The sequence below is a fragment of the Mustela erminea genome, chromosome 11, assembly GCF_009829155.1.
Source record: "Mustela erminea isolate mMusErm1 chromosome 11, mMusErm1.Pri, whole genome shotgun sequence".
Taxonomy (NCBI): domain Eukaryota; kingdom Metazoa; phylum Chordata; class Mammalia; order Carnivora; family Mustelidae; genus Mustela; species Mustela erminea.
Window position 1 is genome coordinate 34439674 of NC_045624.1, and position 26725 is coordinate 34466398.

General features: G+C 40.0%; 1 protein-coding gene and 1 long non-coding RNA gene across 3 annotated transcripts in view; one reads left to right on the forward strand and one right to left on the reverse strand.

Annotated features, from left to right (window-relative positions):
- Positions 1-23159, forward strand: part of LOC116568654 — a 33592-nt gene extending 10433 nt beyond the window's left edge. The window contains exons 2-4 of the long non-coding RNA XR_004276717.1: positions 11233-11275; positions 16901-17121; positions 22634-23159. This is a non-coding gene — a long non-coding RNA (uncharacterized LOC116568654). The remainder of the gene's footprint in view (positions 1-11232; positions 11276-16900; positions 17122-22633) is intronic.
- MDFIC (MyoD family inhibitor domain containing) overlaps positions 1-26725 on the reverse strand; it is an 88951-nt gene that overhangs the window by 11740 nt on the left and 50486 nt on the right. Inside the window, exons 3-4 of one of the 2 annotated variants that reach the window (XM_032304203.1) lie at positions 23158-23433; positions 4964-5607 (exon numbers count right to left, since the gene is read on the reverse strand). In XM_032304203.1, the coding sequence (XP_032160094.1) occupies positions 5405-5607; positions 23158-23433 (479 nt within the window). In that variant the 3' untranslated portion in view covers positions 4964-5404. Of the gene's footprint in view, positions 1-4963; positions 5608-23157; positions 23434-26725 lie in introns of those variants that run through there. The other variant, XM_032304202.1, reaches the window with a different exon arrangement.

The following is a 26725-nucleotide window of genomic DNA, read 5'->3' on the forward strand; positions in this document are numbered from 1 at the left end:
TTGCTAGGGATTTCATTGAACCTGTCGACTGCTTTAGGTAGTATGGACATTTTAACAATATTCTTCCAGTCCATGAGCAGAGAGTATTTTCGTATTTATGTTGTCTTCAGTGTCTTGCACTAATGTCTGTTGGTACTCAGGGTACAATTCTTTTACTTCCTTGGTTAAATATATTCCTGGGTATTTTATTCCTTGATGCAAATGTAAATAGAATTATTTTCTTAATTTCTCTTTCTGATTATATAGATATATATAAATGCTACAGATTTTTCATACTGATTTTTGGATCCTGCACCTTCACAGAATTGGGTCTAACAGTTTTTGTAAGAATATTTAGGGTTTTCTATATATATTATGTCATCTGCAAATACTGATAGTTTTATTTCTTCCTTTCCAATTTGTATGTCTTCCGTTTCTTTCTCCTAATTGCTCGGGTCAGAATTTCTAATACTATATTGAATAACAATGGTAAGAGTGGGCATCCTTGTCTTACTCCTGATCTTAGAGGAAAAGCTTTCAATCTTTTCACCATTGAGTATGGTGTTAAGCTGTGGGCTGGTCATATTCAGCTTTTGTTACATTGAGATATATTCCCTCCATACACAAGGGTTCAGATTTTTAATGATATATTTATGTTGAATTTTGTCATAGTTTTTCTGCACCTACTGATGATCATATAATTTTTATATTTTGTTTTATTAAAATGGTATATACATCGATTTGCAGAAATTAAACCATCCTTGCATCCCTGGAATAAATCTTAGTTGATCACAATGTATGGTCTTTTAAATGAATTGTTGAATTTGGTTTGCTAATATTTTGTTGAGGCTATTTGCATGTACGTTCATGAGGGATACTGCCTTGTAGTTTTCTTTCTTGTAGCATCCTTGTGTTGTTTTTATATCAGGGTAATGCTGGTCTTATAAAATGAGTTTGAAAGTGTTTCCTCTATTATTTTTGGAAGAGTTTGAGAAGGATGGGTTTTACAATTCACCAGTGAAGCCATCTGGTCCTGACTTTGGTTTTTTGGGAGATTTTTTTCTTACTGATTCAAACTCCTTATTAGTAACCAGTCTCTTTAAATTTCTCTTTATATTTATAATAAATAATTATACTTTATTACGATTTACTCTTGGTAGTGTTTCTTGGTTATGTTTCTGAGAATTTATTTATTTATTCTTGGTTGTAAAATTGTTTGGAATGTAATTGTTCATAGTAGTGTCTTAAATCTTTTGTATTTCTGTGATATCAGTTGTAATGTCTCCTCTTTATGATCTTTGAGTCTGCTTTTTTTGTGAATTTAAAGGTTCACCAATTTTGCTTATCTTTTCAAAGAAACAGCTCTTGGTTTCATTCATCATTTCTGTTGTCTTCTAAGCCTCTACTTCATTTACTTCCACTCTACCAACTTTGGTCTTCATTTGTTTTTCTAATGCCTTGAGGTATAGAGTAAGGTTGTTTTAGATTTTTTCTTGTTTCTTGAGATAGGTATTTATCATTATGGACTTCCCTGCTAGAACTGCTTTTGCTGTATCCATTATTTTTGTTATGTTGTACTTCTGTTTTCATATTCTCAGGGCATTTTTTGATTTCTCCTTTGACCCAGTGGTTGTTCAATAGACTGTTTAATTTCCACATTATGTGTAAATTTTCCATTTTTCTCGTAATTAATTTTTTTAAAAAATATTTTATTTATTTGACAGAGATCACAAGTAGGCAGAGAAGCAGAGAGAGACAGGAGGAAGCAGGAACCCTGCGGAGCAGAAAGCCCGATGTGGGGCTCGATCCCAGGACCCTGGGATCATGACCTGAGCTGAAGGCAGAGGCTTTAACCAACTGAGCCACCCAGGCACCCCTTGTAATTAATTTCTAATTAAAGACAACTATGGTTAGAAAAGATGCTGAATATTGACTTCAATCTTTTAAATTGATTTAGGCTTATTTTGTGGCCTAACGTGCTCTATCCTGGAGAATATTCCATGTTACTTTTGGGTGTAATGTTCTGTGTATATTAAGTCCATCTGGTCTAATGATCTGCTTAAGGACAATGTGTCCTTATTGATCTTCTATCTGGGTGATCTATCTGTTGATGAAAGGGGGGTATTAAAGTCCTGTACTATTAGTGTATTGCTATTTCTTCTTTTGGGTCTGTAAATATTTGCTTTACATATTCAGGTGTTCCTATGTGGGTAAATTATTTAAAATGTTATATCCTTTTGTTGTATTGCCCCCTTAATCAGTATGTGCTTCTCTTGTCTCTTTTTACAGTCCTTATTTTAAAGACTATTTTGCTTGATCTAAATACACTTACTCCAGCTTTCTTTTCGTTTCAATTTGCATGGAAGATTGTTTACCATCCCTTCTCTTTCAGTCTGTGTGATTTTACATCTGAAGTGGGTCTATTGTAGGGAGCACATAGATGAATCTTGTGTTTTCATTCAACCTTTTTTTTTTTTTTTAAAGATTTTATTTATTTATTTGAGAGAGAGAGAGATCACAAGTAGGCAGAGAGCAGGCAGAGAGAGAGAGGGGGAAGCAGCTCATGCTGAGCAGACAGCCCGATGCGGGGCTTGATCCCAGGACCCTGAGATCATGACCTGAGCCGAAGGCAGAGGCTTAACCCACTGAGCCACCCAGGCGCCCCTCATTCAACCTTTTTAATAGAAGAATTTAGTCCATTTAAAGTTGATTATTGATAGGCATATACTGACTGCCATTTGTAAAAAAAAATTTTTTTTTTTTTTTGGCTGTTTTGTAGCTCTTTTGTTTCTTCCTTTCACTTGCTCTCTTCCTTTATAACTAAAGATTTTCTACAGTGGTATGCTAAGATTAATCTCTTTTCCACATTTTGTGTGTGTAATCTGCCCTAGGTTTTTGCTTTGTGGTTAGGAAGAGGCTTATATATAATAACATTTCTAACAGTCTATTTTAAGTTTATAACTTGTTTTAATGCATTCTAAAGCTCCATATTTTTACTTTCCTCTCTTCCTTGATGTCACATTTTATATGTTTAACTACTTATTGTAGTTTTACTATTTTTATAAACTTCATACTACCTTTATAAGTGATTGATCTGCCATGTTTACATTATTCTGAATTTTACTGTGTATTTACCTTTACCACTGAGATTTGTACTTTCATATGTGTTTCTGCTGCTCATTTATGCCCTTTTACCTCAGCTTAACGAAGTCCCTTTAACGTTTACTGTAAGGCAGGCTTAGCTTTTGTCTGTCTGGAAAATGCTCTCTCCTAAGATCGAGAATGACAGCTTTGCTGGAGAGTGTTCTTGGTTGTGAGTTTTTCTTCTTTCAGCACTTGAAATATATCATGCCACTCCCTTCTGTCCTGCACAGGTTCTGCTGAAAAATCCAAGTATAGTCTGTAGGGGGTTCCCTTGTATGTATGTTGTTTTTCTCTTCCTGCTTTTAAGATTCTCTCCTCTTTAACTTTTGACATATTAATTATAATGTGTCTTGGTGTGAGTCTCCTTGGGTTTGTTATATTTGGAAATTTCTCAGCATCCTATATCTGGATGTCTGTTTTCTTCACGGGGTTAGGAAAATTCTCAGCCATCACTTCTTCAAATAACTTTTTTGCCCCTTTCTCTCTTCTCCTTCTGTGATCCCTTCAATGTGAATATTGGCCCACTTGATGTCACCTAACTCCCTTAAGCTATCTTACCCATTTTTTTTTTCTTTCTATTGCTCTGATGAGGTGAGTTTCACTGCCCTGTTTTTGAGTTCACTGATTTTTTTCTTCTGCTTCAGATATAGTCTGCTGCTGAATCCTTCTAAGCATATTTTTCAGTTTGGTTTTGTATTCTTCAGCTCTGTGACTTCCATTTGGTAATTTTGTATATTTCTTTCTTCTCCCAAGTTTGGTGAACATCTTTAAAACTACTACTATTATTTTGAACTCTGTCAGGTAAACTGCTTAAGAACTTTTTCTTAGGTTTTGTCTTGTTCTTTCTTTTAAACTATACTCTTTATTCATTTTTCTTGACTCTCTATGTTGGCTTCTATGCATTAGATCCAACAGCCACCTTGCCCAGGATGAAGAAGTAGAGTGGCTTTGTGTAGCAGATAAATCTTATTGTTCAATCCTATCCTAGCTCTTGGTTGTCTCTCAAACCTTTGTATTGTCCAATAGCCTACTTTATTTTCAGTGGCTCCCAGTGGTTGAGAGTATGCTAAAAGTTATCCATGTTCCAAAAGAAAGGATCTCAGTCAGCACCTAGACTCAAACTGTTTCAAAGACAGACTCGCCCTCCCCCCACCAACACACACAACAGCAGTTTTAAAGTATGCAAACATACATAATCCTGTAGGACTACAAGTAGGACTCCCACTGCCTTCCACAGCTAGGCAATCTAGAGGTGTCCACTGGGTGGAAGTTACAAAAATCAGGATAGCAGGTGGGTATGCAAGTTCCTTTTAGTTGGCGGGAGGCAGAGGGAAAGCAACCTCCCTAAGGTAGTACCTGCCAGCTTCAGTTCTCACAGTACCCTAGACGACCCCTACAGGTGTGTTAAATTAGATGCTTGCCCCCTTACTGATCCTTGGTTATGTTAAAGAGTATTTGCCTATCTTAAGGTTTACATCTAACTTGTCAATCAGCTGCCTCTATACTGGGCCATGGGGCCTGTGGGTCCAAGAGCACAAGCCCATTAATAGCCTTTCCTCAGTTCAGCATAGTCTTCTTTTGGGTCTTAGGGATGCAAGCACCATTGATTTAAAAGCTAGATGTTTGGGCGCCTGGGTGGCTCAGTGGGTTAAGCCGCTGCCTTCGGCTCAGGTCATGATCTCAGGGTCCTGGGATCGAGTCCCGCATCAGGCTCTCTGCTCAGCAGGGATCCTGCTTCCTCCTCTCTCTCTGCCTGCCTCTCTGCCTATGTGTGTTCTCTGTCAAATAAATAAATAAAATCTTTAAAAAATAAATAAATAAATAAATAAATAAATAAAAGCTAGATGTTCGGGGGCTCATCCATCAGATGCAGTCTTAAAGGTTAGGGTACTGAATGTGGGAGAAGCTCCAGGTTTTGAGTTTCCTCCTAAGTGTTCATCACTGCGCCGGAGTGAGCTTTACTGCAGGATAGCCTCAGCCTCTCCTGCTTGCTTTGGATGTGGGTTTTTTTTCCTTGCCAGATGGGAAGGATACACAGCTAGTTTGCAGGTCCTTTTCAGAAGAAATGGTTCAGATGTAGCTGTAGATTTGGGGTGTTCACGGGAGGAGGGGAGTTCAGAATCTGACACTGCCATCTGGAGATGCTTAGTCACCTATTATTAGCCTATTATTGAACCCCCAGAATGGGCCAGCTTACTCATGACATAAGATCTTGTGGGAACACACACACACACACACACACACACACAACGAGAAGCTGACAGTGTTCACAAGGCTGGGATCAGGCCCCTGCCCCTCTGTGATCCAAAGGGCTGAGAGGCCCTGGCAGTTCCTGTTCCTGCAATCTCCTATGGAGGCAGGACTGCAGCCCCGGCAGGGGGAGGGGCCTCCTACAGGCAAGAATAGCCTTGCCCTGAGAAGGCTCAGGATGTGCTCCCCCCTCCTGATAGAAGAGCCGGGCCCCAACCAAAGAGACACAGCAGTCTGACAGACACTCCAGGCAGGATGAAGAGCAAAAGCCTAGTGAAATGAGACACCAAAGCACATTTCAAAGCAGTGCACAGGAGGTAAATCCTGTTATTTACAGAATTAATTTGTGAATCAATGATGGCACTGTTACTCTTTCCACATCCCTCCCTCTCCACCCATGTTATCTATTAATACCATTTGGGTTTTTTGTTGTTTTGTTGTTTTTTTTTTTTTTTTAAGCCTCAGATGAACAGGACAGCATGACATTGAAATTATAAGGTATAAATACCTCCACCTTAATTTAGTGTACAAACAGTTTCAGAGCCAAGAAAATCCATGAACATGTTGTTTGCAAGGCCCCTAATACTGACAAACCTGGTTTTCTCATCCAGAAAAATTTCTGTAGCCTTGTTATTTTAAATCATAGAAAAGATGATTTAAAAAAAAAACAAAAAAACTTATTGTGCTGCCTCTTGCTGCTCTGCACTTCACCCCCCCCAACCCCCCAACCCCACTGAGGTTTCCCTGAGTCATAGTTCATTACCTAGGCTGCCCATTCAGGCCAGCAATGCCAGAACGACTGGAAGGAATACCACAAGTGTCTGTGGTGTTTGTCTGTCTGTTTGGGTTTGGTGAGGCTTCTAGCAACCAGGAAAATGACATTCTATTTTCTAAGTCTTGACTTGTTTTGACTCTGTCACTAATTGGCTAAATGACCTTGAACAAATCATTTCACTCAGTGTCTATATGCATATAATGCAGAAGAAAATGATCTCCAGATTCTTTCCGGTTACAAGAGGTCTGTGAAAGTCTAGCTCAGGGTCTTCCTTGGCCTTGAACAGAGCCATTACTTGGCTTCACACAGCAGTCTAAGTACAGTGGAAAGGAAATGAATGCTGAATATGCGCGGGCCCCAAGCTGGCTAAGCCCCAGAAGCAGGGGAGCCGAGGGCACGTGCGGGGTGAAGAGAAGGTAAAGGTGGCTCCAGGTAGTCCGGAGGTTATTCAGAGGCACACGAAGAACAAGACAGTTTTAGACATGCAAGTGGCTCAACATTGTTGGGGCAGAGAAAACCCTCAATTTTCCATTTTGGAAAGGAGGAGGCAGGAGCAACATCAACGATAATAATATGGTTTCAGGAGGGTCAGGTAAGGTGACTTCAAGGAATATAATGGGGTCCTTGGATTCGTAGGAGTTGATAAGACAACAGATGAGGCAGTGATGGTTAGAAAATAGTGAAGTATGACTTCCTGGTTTCTGGAGCCATTTACCAAGAAAGAAACATGGAAAGAAAAATAGTGTGGTTTAAAATACTTTGGGGAGGTGTCAGGGTAGCTCAGTCAGTTAAGCGTCTGACTCTTGATCTCAGCTCTGATCTTTATCTCAGGTTTGTGAGTTCAAGTCCCACACTGGGCTCCACACTGGCCATGGGCTCCACACTGGTCATGGAAACTACTTAAAGGAACCTACTTAAAAATAATAGACATGGTAGTCTGAAGATACCCAAATGGGATCCAAGAGGTGGACATTTGGACAAGAATGGAGACACTGGCCTAGAGTGTAAGAGACAGACAGATCCAGGGTAGGAAGCCACTTGTGCCTGAAATTCTTATAACGAATGAAATTATGAAGTTGTCCAGGGAGAATGACATCATTTGAGAAAAACTGAGGACTTACTAAGGATGTAGAAACTCCAGGGAATGGAGGGGACATGGAAGCAAGAAAAGATTTCAAGGAGATTGTGTCAAATACGGTGCTTAGCCAGAGACATTTCAGTGATGTGACAGGGAAACTGAAGAGCAGTGGGAAGAGAAGTAATTGAAAAATGAGGAAGTAGAGACAGCAAATGCAGATATCCTTTCAAGAAATCTATGCAGAGAAAGCATCTTCTGCCCCTGGAGAGTGAGGGAAAGCTTCCGAGAATTTCATTTCAAGAGAGTGGCAACAGAATAGAGCAGCCATTGTGGAAAAGAGAGAGAGCAGGTCTGCTTGTCTGCAAAGTCCACTGTGGTGTCCCAGTCCCCAACAGTGTGCCTGCCCCTGCACAAGCTCGGTGATGTTGAATGAATGAAGGGCACACCAAAGGTCTGCTGAGGGATTCTGAAAATCCAGTTGAGACCCAAGATCACACATGGGTCATGATGGTGATTTTTATGGAGGTTTCAACTTCTCTCCATACCAGCTCCCTGGTATGAAGTTGAAAAAGTCTGGATTTTGGTTCTGAAGGGCAGGTATGCCGGAAGGCCGGGATCTTAAACAAGTTAGGAGGTTTAGCAAGGGATATAAGTATCAGTTAGGAAGATGATATTTGGGAGGCCTGATTTTATTACATACATATACATACACACATATACATATTTACATACATATACATACACACACACACACACACACACATATAATGGAGTCCACTGGGGTTCAAGAGCTAGTATGTTCATACGTTGTAAAAAATTATACTTTTGGTATAATATAAGTGACCGAATAACCCAAAGCACTAGATTAAGAAATAGAATGGGACTGCTCTACACACTCTCGTACCCAAGCCTGGGTACAGGGCAAATCCTTAAATACCTGTTGACTTTATGAAATTCATTTGTATGGCCTGAGGCGGAGATGACTTTTGGTTTTACTTCATCTTCTCCTGTCACTCCACAGAACACGTTTTCCAGGAGAGAGCTACCACAGACATTGAAAAGTTCTTTCTAAAAGAACTGCTCTTCTGTCATTCCAAAATGCAATTTCTGCATCCCTCACTGAGCATAATTATTAGGGAAAAAAAAAAAAAAAAACAAACTTCAGCGTCTAGTGTCAACTTTAAATTATGTTATGTTATGAGGATATTATTCCCCAAGAGGTCCAGTTCTTCCACTTTGATTTCCCAAGAGAATTCAGAGTAGAAATTTAGGCAGGTTTAATATATCTATCTTTGGGAAACTAGTGTATTAATCCATTTTGCTCTTTTCTTTCAATTATCTTCACATTTCTCCCCAATTCCTGGATTTTTCAATCTTTGAGGAGACAACTATTTATTTGTATGAATATTTTCCCTGTCAAAGGAAGGAATATCATTAACTTACCTGAGCAAACTGTTTTCTAATTATTCCATATTTTCTTCTAATTGCCTCCTCTACCTCCCGAGCCAACGTCCACCACCTGACATTTTCGCTTCGGTCAAGTGTGCAAGAAGTAGGGAAGCCAGTACAAACTACCGGGGTCCTGTGCTGGGAAGAGGGCCTGAAGCCACACTGTTGTTACGTATCAATTACAATCTCTTAGGAAGATCTCTCTGAGACCCCGGAAACAAAATTCTCACCAGGTTGTTGACTTTTGATATGTTTCTTCTGTTTTCTCCTGTATTTTTAATGGAGAGTTAACATTACCCAAATTGTGGCATGCAAAACCACAGAAATCATTTTCTCCATTCCTCTGTATCCCAATACCATTGACTATGCTCTGTTAGAAAACAAATAATTTTACAAAAGTATGCATGAAAAGGTAAACGTGAGAACAACGGCTACTTACTATTTAACAGTTTTTCAAGGTGGAAATTTGGATATGTCTTTTTTTTTTTTTTAAGATTTTATTTATTTATTTGACAGAGATCACAAGTAGGCAGAGAGGCAGGCAGAGAGAGAGAGGAAGGGAAATAGGCTCCCTGCTGAGCGGAGAGCCCAATGCGGGGCTCGATCTCAGTACCCTGGGATCTGAAGGCAGAGGCTTTAACCCACTGAGCCACCCAGGTGCCCCTGGATATGTCTTTTACACTTATTTCAATTTCATGTGAGCCAAAAAAAAGCTATTAAAAAAATCTGCATTCTCTGCATTATGAAAACTACACACAGAAATGAAGGATTACAAAGGAAATTATGCTACAAAGAATGCTTAGGATGTAGCAAAGGAGGGTAGAGCACTTTTTGGTTTTTTGCATGCCATGGACAAAAGATTTTTAAATGTATAAAACAGAAATGATTTCATAGGAAACCAATTATGTTGAAATAGTTATTAAAAGTAGAATAAAAAGGAGCACCTGGGTGGCTCAGTGGGTTAAGCCTCTGCCTTCGGCTCAGGTCATGATCTCAGGGTTCTGGCATCAAGTCCCGCATCGGGCTCTCTGCTAGGCAGGGAGCCTGCTTCCTCCTCTCTCTCTCTCTCTTTCTCTCTCTGCCTGCCTCTCTGCCTACTTGTGATCTCTCTCTGTCAAATAAATAAATAAAATCTAAAAAAAAAAAAAAAGTAGAATAAAAGTATTGTTAAGTGTTTTTTCTCGCACATCAATAACAAGATTCTGCGGTCATCTGATAACTACTGTAATTTTACAGTAGTGATTAGCATAAACAATATTTCAGGATTTCTGCCACAATGGTAATAGGATATGAAAATATCAGTGACAGAGTCAGAGGTACTATTAATGCTACTGAAGTTTATTACTTCCATTTATAAATGAAGGAAATGCTAGATTTCAAGTATAGAAGTTAAGTGAAAGTCACAGACTCTCCCAAAACTAGGAACCCCTCAACTGGAGGATCCTAAGTGAATCTTTCAAAAAGCTTCCTACTGTATTCAACTTAAACCTTCTATATAAGAAAAAATTAATGCCTTGCAAGATTTTTTTAGAAATAAGGCAAATTTGTACTATCAGCTCCTCCTCTACCCTATTTTATACTATATTAATTGAGAATTATACAAATTAATTACAAAAGGTCCTCAAAAACTCTACTAGTTTAACACTATATATTGGTATTAGTGAAGACATTTCTAAGAGAAACTGTATATATTTCTATGTTACTTCAATTGATCTTTTAAAATTACATTCTCAAATGTCCCTGTGTAACTTCAGTGAAGCAACTATGTATCCTGAAAGACAACTCAAATATCACCAGAGTTTAATTCAATCTAGAAAAATAAATCATTATTTAAAAAAAAAAAAAGTGGGTCTCAGCTTAAAAGAAATAGCTCTGAAAATCTCCATGTACCCAAACTCACAAATATACAAGGTAAGAATAAACTTATTAGAAAATACTATTAAAACATCACTTTGAAGTCACAGCAATTGGGTTCTTCTAAATAGCAATAAATCTTCAATGAAATCATGCAAAACTTCTGAGTCGGGGAGAAAGACAGAAAAATGAGGGGAAAGACAGATTGGGGGGGTGGGCGATGAGAAAGAGAGGCAGATGGAGAAAGCTATGGAAGGTGTACTTTTGAGTAACAACTCAACTGAGACAAAACTTGGCTTGCAGGCCAGATCTGCAAAGATAGAAGCTTCTCTAGGGACAAAACAGACCTATTCCTAGAGATGAAGGACACCCTTTTGTTCCTGTTCCTTCGGCACCACCTTTTTTTAATTTCCCCCCAAAACTGCAGCTCTCTATTCTTAAACATTTTAGTGTGTATTTTGACAGTGAAACAATAGATTTTTTTTTTTTTTTAACTAGATCGAGATGACAGTGCAGGCAAACAAAGGAAAGAATTCAAAGAACATAATACAACATAGGGCAAAAAGACCCCAGGAAATTTATGAAGACACCAAGACAAAAAATACACAATATAGTATTCATCAAAAATGGTTTTAGTTGAAGTCAGAGGAAAAAGAATATAACCCAGTTAAACTTAACATTTTGAATTTTCTCTTTCTTCCAGATTGTCAGTGGAGAGACCACAGGACATTTGGACATAAACTAAAGTATGGATTACACATCAGTATTATCTTCAGTTCATTAGCTTATTTAAATATTTTTATTCTTCAAACCTTCAGAAACAATTTTTTTTTTTTTTTTTTTTTTTTTTTTTTTACAACGCTAATACTATAGCTAAAGTAAACTTTAGGCTGAAGTGAAATAAAAATGTCTTGATTTATCGTGAACATCTGAGATAAAGTTTTGCTGTGAGTTGTCACCTCTGATATTTGAAGACAAAAATTATATCCAGTGAGCAATACTTTGATTCTATTTTCCCTCTGTATACTTAACAAATTGCAAGAGACTCATGAGTCATCAGCCAGTTTTTGTCAGAAGATTCAAAACATCCTGCACATTCTGTATCTTTTCCCAAAAACTTCCCCCTTTGAGAATTGTAGTATTACGCAGTGTCTAGGGCTATTATTGTAACTATGAAATAATTCTTTGAAATCCCTCTAAAACGAACGGAAACTTTTATCATAATTAGCATCATTCCAAATGATAAAATATTTTCTTAAAGTGGAAGGTTTCCAAAACTCCAAATCCATGCCACATCCTACTGGTCACCTGAGAGATACCCGGCTCAGTGTATAGGGCCCGCAGTAGTACAGTGCTTATTCGTAGCAGACACTTGGTAAGATCACCTTATAGCACCTGCCTGCTTTCTTTTAACACTGTAAAACCTGTGAAGGGGGCTCCTGGGTGCCTCGGTGGGTTAAGCCTCTGCCTTTGGCCCAGGTCATGATCTCGGGGTCCTGGGATCGAGCCCTTCATGGGGGGGGGGGTCTCTGCTCAGCAGGGAACCTGCTTCCCCCTCTCTCTCTGCCTGCCTCGCTGCCTACTTGTGATCTCTCTCTCTCTCTGTCAAATAAATGAAATCTTTTAAAAAACAAATAAATAAATAGAACCTGTGAAGAATGTAATATACATACATACATCATTAACTACAACCTAAGGCACTTTGTAACAGAGCTCCTCCCTCTCTCCTACTCCAGGACATCCTTCTCTCACCTTAAGTAGCTCATTATCAGGAACCGGCAACCAATATCTCCCATCTCTAAAAACATTCCCCTTCAGTAAAATTCCTTGTACGAGAATAGGCTAGACTTGCCATCCTTAATTCCTCTCTTTTCATTCTCTTTAGAACCATCTTCAATCAGACTTTTGTCCCCATCACAACACCAAAAGCATGAAGGTCACCAATGACCCTCACAGGACAATGTCAAGGGTCATTTGGTTTCCAAGCTGTCCTTCTTTCATGGTGCCTTCTCCATCACCAGTTACTCATCCTTTTTTTTTTTTTTTTTTTTTTTTTTAAATGGTTCCTCTTCCTTTTCTGACCTCTCTATATAAGAGCAGTCCAGGGCTCCTGCATCCTGTGTAGTAGTTCTTAACTCTGCATGCATATTGAAATCCTGTGGGGGAGCTTCTAAAGGATACTGATAACTTAGCCACCCCTACCGCATTCCAGATGAATTAGAATTTCTTGGGGCAAACCCAGAGAGTGATAATTTACTTCCTATATTTTTTGCCCAGAATCTCTTACTCCAGATACCCAGGTGCCAGGGCTGAGAACCCCAGCCCTAGGGGATGCAGTCCACCGAACATTCTATACCTTATATGAGTCTATGATGGCTCATAAAATACATCTCTCGGGCTGCAGACCATTCTTCTGAATTCAACTCCTCCTTTCGCATCACTACTTAAATAAAGGGTATCTCAGATCTATGGCCATGATTAAAATCCTTATCTTCCTCCACCAATGAAACCCTGTTCGTCTGGTAGACCTTTCATCTCCGTTAATGAGAACTCATTATTTGAGACTGCTTAGGCCACAAAAACATGGGAGTCATCCTTAACTTTGTCTCTCACACTGACTGAAATCTTAGCATTCAGTAACTTAGTCTGGCCTTCAAAAGTCTGTGCAATATCTCACCACCTCCACCACTGCCGCCCTGGTCCAACCCAGACATCTGCCATCTGAATTACTGTGGGAGACACAAGGCAGGCCTCCACCTTCAGCCCTCATGGGCCTATAGTGGACTCTCAGCACCAGAGGCAGGTAATGCTTAAAAATGGTAAGTTAGATCATGTCCTTCATCTGTTCAAAACCCTAACAATGGCTCATCAGCATTCCCATTATCTGCTCTCCCTTCGCTATTCAAATGTTTTAGAGACATTTGATTTTAGAGTAAGATGTCTGAAGGTGTCCAATGTCTTTACTTCTGGGAACAACAAAAGAGATAACAGGATTCCATTACCATCTTTCTTAAAAACTGGAGGAAAAGAATCACAACTTTTGTCAGATTCTCAAAGAAGCCCATGAACGAAAAATGAATCACTGTGTAAGAGACTATCATAATCAATATTCCAATTTATTACAGGTTAGGTCCTAACCTTTTCAACCTTTTGCCTGCAATAGTAATTCAGTTAAGAGTAGGCCACATTAAAAGATAAATTTACTTTACATACATTTTAAAATTAACCTGTCTTCTATTTTTCTGGATTATGCGGTAGTTTCCTTACTAATCTTTCCTATACTTTTCTTGTAACTGTTTAACTGCTTTTTTTACTTGTTGATGTTGTATTTCCTTACTTATGCTATATATTTATACTACTTATATACTTATATATAAGCTATGATTTAAATTGAATTCTAAATTTCCATCAACTTGTCCAAAATATAGTGAGAAATTTGGGTGCCTGGGTGGCTCAGTGGGTTAAAGCCTCTGCCTTTGGCTCAGGCCATGATCTCAGGGTTCTGGGATCAAGCCCCACATCAGGCTCTCTGCTCAACAGGGAGCCTGCCTACCCCTTGCTCTCTCTGCCTGGCTACTTGTGATCTCCCTCTGTCAAATAAATAAATAAAATATATTTAAAAATAAATAAATAAATGAGAAATTTGGAACACAGAATCCAAACATCCTAACTGCCCACCCTGTCCATGCCTTCCATTCAAATGTCAGTCAGTGTTTCTGGAATGAGGTAGGAGTGAGGGCTTGAGATAGGCTTTTAATCACTTGAAGTCACATTTCCTCATACCCAGCCATTCCACAGAAGTTACTCAAAAGGCTTCTAAGACTAACCAACCACACAACAGAGTAGAGTCATCTAGGTTAACAATTCAGTAAATGCTTCTTGGGTCGCTCAGTTGTCTGGCTTGGTAACTGAACTCAAGAGCTGAATTCTTCAAGAAGTTAATGTTACTACCTTTTTATATAGTCAAACTTTGCCTCTCTCCTAGATTCTTTCTACTGAAATGCGAACACATTCAAAGCGTTCCCCTCTTAAAACAAAACAACCTCCCTGGACCCACACTCCCATTCTGGACTATAGCCTTTCTAGAACTATTGTTATCAGTGTGTTTCCTCAGCATTCCACTGCCCACATCATTCTGGCTGCTCCGTGAAATGGCTCTCAATTAGGTCACCCAATGACGTCCACAATGAAATCCATCAGAATTATTTCAGTATTCATCCTGCTGAACCTGTCAATTATCCATGCAGCCTTTTCCTAAAACATTCTTTCCATGACACTACCCTTTCCCTTTTTTTTTCCCCTCAGCAAGATAATCATCCTCCTATCTTTGCCTCTGACCTCTCCTGTAGGTTATCTTCTCAGTGTCTTGGCCTCACTCTGACTTTCTCTATTTGACATCACCTATGGAGAGAAGTCTGAACTTTCCATGGGATTCCTCCCAAGCACACAAGCTGAACTCCCATTCCCAGCCCACCAAACTGGCTGGCCTCCAGTGATCCCTGAATCACTTAGCTTTCAGCCATCTGATCTTTTCTCTTCAGTCTCTTAAGAAAACTCATCCAAATTCACAATGTCCAGTATTCTGTGAGACTATAAGTTAGCATACTTGGTTTTAACTCCTCCCAAGCTCCAAGCATGTATTTCCAAATGCTCTTGGACTGTATATTATCATTTGAAATTCAACATGTCTAAAACTCAACTTCTGGTCATCCTCAAACTACACTGAGCTGCACATGATTTCCTAATTTCTGTTCATTTTCCCAACTAATTGAAATAGAAAACTAAGGTCAGTCCTCATTAGGATGGATGTCTGACTGCTGTTCAGCTCTACTCACTTTTAACCCTGGGACCCAGCACTTAATCCTGACACCCTGAAGAAAACCTCGGGTTCTCGGTGCTCACCCTCCGCACAAGTCACAGGGTTGCAAATATTTATCCCAGAACAGCCTCGCTGCTGTACCTGCCTAGTGCTGTCTGACCTATTAAAAACACCACTGAAACTTTTCACTACGAATGCAAAAATTAAAATGATGGTGTATTAATAGGGTCGTAAGATTTATTCAATTTTTCCATTGAGCCTATTCTTCTGAAGCTGGGTTTCTGAACAGTCTCTTCATTCTGCCACCCCACACCCCAGAGCTTCCTGGCCAATCTATCTGTATCTCCATTGTTTAATTTCCTCTCCACCCACCCACCTCCTGAGTGAATGCTAAGTTCATTTAAATTGTTAGAGCAGTGGTCTAAGCAACTTGTCTACAAAACCCAAAAGCCAAAGGTAAAGGAGGTGAAATGCATACCTAGCTGATGGCCTCTCTCTCTTCTTTCACTGGGCCTGCAAAGGGCTCAGCTCTCATATTTTTTATTCTTTTAAAATTATTTTTTATTTGACAGACAGAGATCCCACGTATGCAGGGAGGCAGGCAGGCAGAGAGAGAGGAGGAAGCAGGCTCTCCACGGAGCAGAAAGCCCGATGCAGGGCTCGATCCCAGGACCCTGGGATCATGACCTGAGCCAAAGGCAGAGGCTTTAACCCACTGAACCACCCTGGTGCCTGCTCCATGTTCAGCTCTTTTTAAAGAAGCAATCTAAAGTGTTTCAAATGTTAAGTTATATGTATTTCAGGACTTTATAAATTTTTCCTGTGCTCCTCATCAAACTGAGGGGTATGGGAATAATTTACTCTAGAACATAAATTACAGAGTTAACCTATTTTTCTCAACTCTAAAGGACGTGTGTTCAAATATTTGCATTTAGCCCTAAAGACACACTTACCATTTATAAATACTTTGGATAGATAATTTGTTCAATTAAAAAAAAAACACAGCTGATTAAATATCTCAAGTGAGCAAAATGATTTATATATGCAGAATGATTTATACTTTGACACTGTCAACTTTGATCAGGCCTTCCTGGCTCACACACCCCTCTCATTGTATTACTGTTATTCCATTTAGTTTGTTAGTTGAGCAGTAAAACTTACTAAAAGCCTGTTTTCCACTGGACTGGCAAATACTGCCTCGGAAAGCAGAATTCTAAACCTTTCTCCCACACAATCATTTTGACATGGAATGGAAGGCCCTGTGCCTGAGAAAACAGCACAAAACAAAACATCATCCAAGCAAATTAAGTATTTTGAGGAATGCAGGGACATATTTTGCCAAAGCCACAGAGAGTTTGTTTCTGGAAGCTCAGATTATAACACTATAGTCATATCATAAAATCCCATTATTTGTCCACTAAAATACTTGTACTTCTATAATTACAGCCCAAACTGACATGTTTATGGGGGGAAAATGAATATAAGATTTATAATATTATGTAACTGAAAATGAACAATTCAATTTGAACTTTACCTCTCTTTCTGGCTTTAGGAGTTGGGAACATGTTGTGGACTGAAAACCTCAAGGAATGATGAGGAAACGATGAGGGTAAGAGGCAGAAGTTCTGAGTTCCAGTACTGCCTCAGTGGAGTTTCTTCTCGCCTCACTCTGACCTCAGATATTTGCACTCCTATGGCTCCACATTTTCGCCCTTGATGATTTCAGCCACTCTGAGGTTTCAACTATAATGTCTATAAAATGTTAAGGAACAGGTACTTGTGTTCTCAGATTTATACTCCTTATTTGCTTCAACATCGGCTGAACACTGACTACAAGCCAGATTCTAGGCTCTGCTGGAAATGAGAAGAAGGCAGAAGCTTTGCCTTCAGTGAGATTGGGTTTTAGTGCGGGAAGACAGATAAACTTGAGTATCCTTGCGGATACATTCACCTATGGGGAAGGTGCTGCAGGGAACACAGAGAGGGGCAATTAGCTCGCAACGGCCTCAGGAGATGATGCCCAAGTTGAGTTCTGAAGAAAATGTGCACAGGTCAAACAGGCGGAAGAAAATTATGAGAACATTCCAGGCTGGGTGGCGGGGAGAAGCAACAGGGCATTTAGCTGTGCCACTAACCACACACACAGACTTCTAAGGATTGCAGTAGAGGCATACTTTCAAACACGTGGAGTCTTCTGCTGGATGGAAAGTGGAGGCTAGGGGAAGTCGGTGGGGGGAGGGGGCAGCAGGACCTATCTGAGCACCTTGTGCCCTTTTCAAACTGTCCTGGTAATTATGTTAAATCCCCTTTGAAGGCTGTGTGCCCCACCCAGCCTGTCTCCAAGGCAGGCCTATTGTCCTCCTCCTGATTACCATGCCCTGTCCCTCTCCTACAGACCATGAAAAACTACTGCTCCCCATGAAAACAAGGGGAAATACACAGAAAAGGGGGAGGAGGCGGAGTCTAAAAAGGTAGGAAGCCAACAGAAGAGTTAGAAGAGAGGGAAGCAGAGAGAACCAGTAAAATCAAAGACTGAGTTTAGGTCTATCCAAAGGCTTCACAGAGCTTGGTAGCATCCCAGCTCAACAAGTCCAAAGTTGCAGTTATTTCTAACACATGAAAGGATGGTAAATGCCGTCTCTGTGTGGGTGCTTACTAGGTAGCCATGTTGAACAAATATTAAGGGATCTGTTTTTTTTAAAAAAACAACCATGGAGTTTTTGCATTATGGAGAGAAGACTTTTTTTCAAAGAGATGCACACTGGATATAAAATGATGTCCTTCTGAGAAGCTGCGTGAAAGCTTCAGAGGAACAGGACATCCTAGGGGTGGTGTGGACTTGCCAACTGTCACATTTCCAGTCTCCCTGCTCCTACTCCCACTTGAACAGTGAGATGCTGATGGTTTTCTGGAAAAAACACAGTAAATCATAACACCCCTTCAGCCTGGAACGTCTCTCCTTCTACCGGATGTACTGAGTCTCCACTGCCTTCTCAAGGAAGTTAACATTCTTAACCCCCATGAGTTCCTTAAGTGTCACTGCTGTCCTTGTCATTACCAAACACTTCCATCTGGGCCAGACTGCTATTCTAACTCCAAGGAATTCGACAGCGACTCCACTTCACAACAATTCTATTAAGTAGGGACCAATAACCTCCCCATTTTACAGTTAAGATACTGAGGCATAAAGCCTACCCAAAGACATATCAGACAACGGTAAAGCCAATATTTGAACCCAAGCAGACTGGTCCCAGCATCTGTGTTCTAATCTGTAGTCCACAAAAAAGAAAAGTAGGCCACAGAGCGTCCGTGTGAGAAAAAATGAGATGGATCTGGGCTGCCTGGGTGGCTCGCTCAGTTAAGCGTCTGACTTCGGGTGAGGTCAGGGCCCTGGGATCCAGGGCCCTGGGATCCAGCCCCATGCTAGCCTCCCTGCTCCTGTCTCTGGAACCTTCCCCTTGCTTATGCTCGCTCTCAAAGAAATAAAATCTTAAAAAGCAAAACAAAACAAAACAAAAAGATCCTAGGTACTACCACATCTACAAGGTTCTAGATGGTCTTAGTCAACATTTCTGTTCAATGAGCTCCTGGAGCTGGAGGTACATATACAATGGAACCTTAATCCAAAAGGCATGCAGTCTGTTCTAAAAACCTCTTTGTTGAAACTTCTTAATTTTTACAAAAATACAGGGCTCTAATTGGCACACCTGAAATGTTAGGATTCACTATTCCTAGGACATGAAAAGTGTCTGAGAGCCTAATGAAAACCCTTGGCAATTTGAATATTATAGGATACTAAATCATATTATAATTATTGCAAAGGTCAATAATCTTAAACATTTAGTCTTAAAACTCTCCACCTGGGTGATGCAATCAGAAAATTAAAGTATGTATGAAAATATTTAATTATACAAAACAAGTAGGAATCTACCTATTTAATAACCTTTAAATAAAAAGTACAATGTTCTCCAACATGGGTATTTTTTTTCCCTCTACTGCATAAAAGGCACTTTTTAAAATGACATTTTTTCATGAATATGAGTACACATTTATTTTCCAGGGCCAGCCTGAAGGAAGAGTAGGATAAAGGTGTGTGAGATAAAACACTGCCTCACTCACTAACTGGCAGCAACTTCAGGAAGCCACTGTGCTGGGCACCACAATAAATCAGAAAACAAAACAGATTCATCTGCGTCCAGCCTCTGGGAAAGGAAAACAAGCATAGGGCAAAAGTGTGCAAATTCCTTTTAGTTGGAAAGGCACATGTATATAAAGATCCCTACCTAACCCACAAGTAACCGGGTCAACACGGTGCAGTGTTGGAATGACCAGAAATTACCTTTATCTCAGGGAACTCTAGGAAGGCAAAATACCAGTGCTTAGGAGCACAGGCTGTGGAGTCAGAATGTCTGAGGTTGAATCTCATTTCTACCACATACCAACGGCTGTCAGTGGGTTCACCTGACCCGTCTGTGCCTCAGTTTCCTCATTTACAATGAGAAAATCACATAGAGTTGATGGACTTACAGTGCTATGGGGAGGATGCAAGGAGATCACATGAGTGCAGCAGGAACACAGAAGGAAGTAACTGACCAATCAACACAACTCAGCAAGAGAATCGATGGTGTGCATTTCTACTTGTAGTCCTGCTGTAGCTAACCCACGGTTAGAGCTCATGAGATCTTGCCAACGCACGGGCTCTATTCCAAGGCTGGGTGAGTCTTTAGCTCTGTGGCAGTGAGGAGTCCCCATCTCAAGAGTTTTCCCAAACTTGTCAGCAAAGAGGTCCCTACTTCTCTTATTGAAGAAAAATGAAATAGTTAAATATCTAATTCCATCATCTGAGTCAGAAAAATGCCCCTGTGCTTGTCGCTATTATTCATGTGCAACCCAAAAATAACCACAAGGGACGTTTGTCCAGAAAAAACACACATTGTCAAACTGTGGTTAGCTGATTTGAGGTTTATGGTGAGTAAGACTCTGCTATTCATTTGCTCATTTTACTGTGAGAGCAACAGGCACAGACAATAAAGATCGAAGAAAATGTAAAACAGAAAGAAAAACAAAACTGAGAAAACTATATTAAGCCCCTCATTTTTTGAATAATTTTTATCCATTTTTATTCGTGTCCTGAATCGAGTGTTTAAGACCTACCATTCTGACGTATGGAGCTCCTGAAATCCAGATGCCATCCCTGTGCGTCAAATCCATCCCTGCCCTTGCCCCCATTCAGCAAGTATTATATTTCTGCTCAGCCTGGAATCCCATATTCTGTTGAGCAAGAAACTTGCCCTGCAATGGAGCAGTCCTGCTGGGAGAACAGCATCACAGAATCTTGGAACCCAAACTAACTTGGAAGATTTCTCCTCCAAACCAATTTCTAGAGAAAGCAGCCCCAGAGAAACCCGAGTTGCCCAGCGAGCTGGTGGTCACACTCACAATGTTGGTCCTTTCACTTGCTATCTGCCTGCTCTGTCCTTTTTTGTTTCGCTACAGCACATTTACCAGAGAAGAAACATAGCTTCAAAACTGAAAGTCAGTGCTCAACTTTAAATAGCATCAAAAAACATGAGGACACCTAATTTGGAGAATATACATGAACTGGGACAAGGAAATTTTCATCTGGATTTGAGCAATCCCCACACCAGGAACACAGAACCGGCTAAGTTCTATGGCCTCCCGGCCAAGTTCTGGATAGGACACTCTACAATATATTTAGACCCCTTCATTTGTGTTTCATAGGACTCGTACCCCCACTCCAGTCTGGAAAACATTTCGTGATCAAGAGCAGGGGGAAGAGTAGAATTCTCTTCAACACTATTGATTCTCCTGTTCCTTTGTAGGTTACTTAGCTGTATTCCTGAGGCATCTGGGTGGCTCTGTTGGTTAAACGTCTGACTCCTGATTTCAGCTCAGGCCATGATCTTGGGGTCGTGGGATTGCGTCCCCATGTCAGGCTCTGTGCTGGGCGTGGAGTCTGCTTAAGACGCTCCCTTCTCCCTCCGCCCCTCCCCCCACTCACACACTCTCAAATAAATAATAATCTTAAAAAAAAAAAAAAAAAGAAGAAGAAGAAGCTGCCTTCTTCCATCAGAAATAACTTCAGATGTGGTATTAAAAATAAGAAAATAATGAAAAATTTTCTAAAAATTCCACAAGCTATTTCAAGTTGGATTGATACGCACTGTTCCGGTTGGACTGAGAGAGCATTCTTTAAAATAAGTAAATATTAAATGGCAAATAAGAGGTTAAGGCTGTAATAAGTAAATTCAAATGTATAAAACAAGTAGATTTCAATTATTTCACCCAATCACCTAGAAGCAAAGATACTCTAAAGAAAATTGCATTGCCTTCCCAACTCCTTGGAGAGCCAGTTTAGTTAACAGCCTCTCTCTGCTTCAGAGATGACCATACAGCTTACATGTCAAACTCATTTTAAAGTGTCAATCATGTCCCTTTCAATCTAATTAGTTTGGAAAGTAGTGTCACTGACCTAGAACTATGCAGACCATTTATTATCATATCATCTGATCAACCCAACACTTTACCTCAGTTGAGTTTGCGACACCTGTAGCCAAAATGTAATATCCTTTCTCCCACTCACTACTGGTAACTCTCGATACAATTTCCTATTTACAACTCAATTTATCTCTATGAATAAGCATGGCCAACTTCACAGAAGCATCGACAGAATTTGCCTTACTTAAGATTTCATGGTAATTAAAATTGAAAGGTAAGGGGAATAAGAGAAAAATCAGATATACCCCAACCAGCAGGAGGAAAGATACATCTACATCTATATTTAGAAAACAGATTTGAGTTTTTGGATCTCAAGAACTGCTAAAGGAGAGGAAAGAGGAAAAAGAGAGGAACACGGATAGGCTGGCAGAAATCTGGGACCTTATACATGGTAGGGAGACTATTCTTTTTACAAAATATCCATATATAATATAGCAAACTAGTTTTATAAAAGAAGTCTGTGGGTTATAAACCCACTGTCATCAGATAGGTTTGGGTCATAATAGAGAAAACCTTCCTCAGGTTCATAGTATTTAGCCTTTGACCTGGCCAAGGGCAGGATGGAACAGAACTGAAGACATAATAATTAGCTCCTGAGAGGTCAGAGAATACCCCTGTACCTCCATGGGAGGCGCTAAAGGCCAGAGCAGAGTGAGTGGGGAATGGTAGGGGGTTGGTTGTGGAAGCCCTGATGGCTGGAAGATACTAGCATGGCCCCACTCTCTGGCAAGAACATGACAATCACCAAATCTTTTTCTCATTTTAGTGCTGCATATTTAAGAACTCATTTGCACATACTGTATGGAGCACTGGGTGTGGTGCATAAACAATGCATTTTGGAACACTGAAAGAAAAGAAAAGAAAAGAAAAGAAAAGAAAAGAAAAGAAAAGAAAAGAAAAGAACTCATTTGCAAGATGAACATACAAGCAGGTAATCTCTCTGAACCACAGAATAATAAAATGAACCAGAGACCGAAAAAACACATGCATCCACCACCAGTATGTTGCCTTCATATTTTTAAACATGGTATGAAAAACAGTAAGTATATCAGTTCTATTTAAAGTAATGACTCCTCACTCTAGAAGACAATAATCTTTAAAGCAGGATGTCAGCTGCTGGCACTTCCTTTCCTAGCCTGTGTTTCCCTTTGGAGTGGTTGCATTTTACCAAAATTCCAGTTTGCCTGAAATATGAGCAGGAGTCTTGGTTCATGTTTGCTTGATCAAGTAGTTATTGGTGAATATGATTTTCATCCGGTCAAATAAAATAAGCATATATCTCCAACTTACCTTCAGGTGAAGAGCCTGTCTTTTGGGAGAAGACAGCATTTACTTTACTCTTCTTACTGATATCGCTGTTTACAGACAAGCTGGACTGAATTTTTCTATGCATTTTGTGAGAAACAGGTGCTGAAAGTCTTCGATTCTCTGCAGATACATGTTTGGCCCCATGGTGAATTCCATTTCCATTGCTCAGACTTGTGTGGCCGTTCTTTATCTTGCTGGTTTCTTCCTCAGTTGGTTCCTGTGAGCACGTTGGAAGCTGAGGCAAGCGCTGGGGTTGGGCTAAACAACAGGAAATGTTGGTCCGGTTAAAAAAGAAATATTTGAAAATCATCAAAATATATTCAGGAACCGCCCCCCCGCCCCCCGGCTCCGGGCTTTACCCACGGTTCTACAAAATGGAGAGGAAAAAGGAAAAAAAAAGGAAAAATACTAATAAACATGGACATTGAGGAAACATAATTAGTAAAAAAGGTTAGTGGGGCAGGGTCATCAAAAGTGACTTTATACAAGGCATATGAAAATAGTGGGAAAGACTGCTTTGTTTTTTAAGAAAATTTAAGTTGGGATTCACAGACCTGTGCCCCTGGGGCAAATAATACATTATATGTTAATATAAATAATTAAAATAAAGAAAATTTAAGTTGGAAATTTGAAAAAGTTATTATACACTCATTAGACAGCAAGTGTTTGTTTTTCTCTGTACCAGGTCCCTCTTTTGGTGCTAGAAACATGGCAATATTATCTCAATAACCCTGATACTGGGATAAAATATTTAATTATCTTTTGAGAAAAAAGGAAAAAAGCAATGAATCCAAGTATCATAGCTAGACAATATAGAAAGAAATAGTTTTCTTTTAAATTTCATTTTACTTTAATTTTTTTTTAAGGTTTTATTGAAGTAATCTCTACACCCAGTGTGGGGCTCCAACTCATGACCCCAAGATCAGGAGTTACATGTTTTTCTAACTGAGCCAGCCAGGCACTGTTTCTATCTCATTTTGAATCCTGGAGAAAACATTCCCTATATTTGTTTTTTAATTTGGTATAAAAAATAAACCATTTATGAAACGTTGGAAGTAGAATCTGACAAAACACATCTGCCAAAATTAAATGTCAGCACTTAAGAAATGCTCCCATTTAGGTCAGGACCAAGAAAAAGTGGCTCAGCTTCATCCATCTTATTCGACATTACACTGGAGGCACTGGTGAAAGCAATATAACATGAAAAAAAAATAACCGGTCTGGAAAAAATATTTTTGAGATGCATCCCTAATTTGAATGTTCTAGGGGAAATTTTAGGAGACTACAAACCCTGAAACACTAAGAATTTAAGAAGATATACACAAGATCAACCACATTAAAATCAATAAATTTCCTCTACGCCAACAGTAACCAAGCAGCTAATATACAAGAAAAAAATGAACCCTTTACAATATCAAAAAAGTAAAAATAAAGTAAAGGGAAAAGCCTCTCCCAAAGCTCCCATTAGGTTTCTAAGAATTAAGCTAGGGAAAAAAATGGGGGAAATTCTTGGCAAAATATCACAGAACAATACTGAAGGACATAAAAGAAAATCCTACTAAGTGTAGAGTAAATATTCATCCCCCCCCAATTTATTTGTTCAGTGTAATTCCCAAAAAATTTCCAACAGACTTTTACATGGAACTTGAGAATCTGATCCAAAAATTTATAAGGAAAAATAAGCAAGAATCGCTAAAGCAATTTTAAGAAAGTAAAAGCGGGTTACAGCACCTGACTTACTACACAGTCTTCTTAAGAAACCCCAGCAACTAAAGCCATGTGTTATGGGTCCAGCACAAATAACCAGCAGAAAAAGAAGAGAGCACTCCAAACATGTATGTGTTTGCACATCTAAGTGCATATATACCTTATAGAGATAAATTAAAGATGCATTAAATGCCTATATATGAAAAGCAAAACACTTCAGATTGAAGAAAAAATATGAGAGGTGCCTGGGTGGCACCGTTGGTTAAGCATGGGACTCTTGGCTTCAAGCTCACGCCACGATCCCAGCTCTCTAGCATGCATGCTCGCTCTCATAAATAAAATCTTTAAAAAGAATATGAGACTTACCACCATGATACTATGGAAGGACAAATTTGATTCTTTGGACAGTGACTCCTAAAGAAGCAGGATGACTGATAGGGAAAAACTGTACTCTAAGATGGCGGACCAAACCAGCAAGGGAATTCCAGTCCCGTCTCAAAGCCCTTCCAGGTTCTTCTTTCCTACTCCGATTCCGGCACGCACCAAAAGTACCAAATATGGAGAAGGGGAAGGGTATAAATCCCCCTCCCTGCTTGTGCTCAGGGCTCAGATCTTTGGAGAACAACCTCCTCTGAGCCCGCCGGTGTTAAATAAACCTCCCATCCTCCAGAGTCTCCAAGTGCCGCTTGGTTCTTCCACCAGGATGCAGTCCGGGTTCTGCAACATGACTATTCATCATTTGTGCTGCCTGGAACTTCTGAACACCCTCACAGATTTTCTGGTCAATACCTCTATCCCATTCCTCTGCTCTTCTGCAGTTAAGGGGCAGATATGTGACCTAAGCCCCACCAAGCACAAGGATGACTTACAGACCAGCAGTGGCCATTGCAAGACCCCAGCCACACCAGGAAGGTGGAACTCTCAGCACAAATGATACAGAAGGCGTTTGTTGGTCTTGGCAGTGGGGTGCAGTGTCTGATATTCACTCCCTAGCGGACCATGGGCTGATGGCACAGCAGTGGGGCTGTCAACAGAGAAGCCCCACTGAATGGATGGGAATGATTTTGGCTCTGGAACTCCTGGGAGGGTCCGTGTGCTAATGAGGAGGCAGCAGAAGGCAAGCTGAGGACAAAGCCCAAGCTGACACCCTGCAACATTTCCACCCACTGCCCCCACTCCTGGGTGTCCCCATCCCTCTAGGAAGCTCTCAACTGTCTTAATATTAATGCCTTACTGGAGGGGAAAATCACCTTAACTTGACAATGCAAGGCCTCCAGTATTTTGTAGGCCCTCGTTAGCATATGAAGGTTCTTTTGAAGACCTCCCTTTTTCCCTACCCCCAACTCCCGAGTTTGTAACCAGATAATCCTCACAACAAACGCCCAGCCCCACCCCGTGTGGCAGCTCTTTCTGCCCTCAGGTCCTGTCCCTGTGCTTTAATAAAATCACCTTTTTGCACCACAGAGGTCTCAAGAATTCTTTCTGGGCCATTGGCTCTGTACCCCACCCCACTAAACCTCACCAATGTTCCAAAACTACATCACTAGTAAGTTTTTTTTTCTATTTAAATTACCTACAGTGAATTCGAGTTTTTGCAGCTGAAGAGCCCTGACGCCTCTCTCTCCCAAATGTTATTTGTTTATACTGGTTAAGTAATGAGGTTATTAAAATCAACATTTACATTGATTGAGTAGCCCCTAAGCAAAGCTATCAATCACAGTGCTGCAGCAAAAACAACAGAAAGAACAAAAACTATTCCATTCGTTGCCAAAATTTTACTATTTTACAATTTCCTGTAATTTCAAAACCAAAACCTGCTATTTTAATTAGTCTTTTTTTTTTC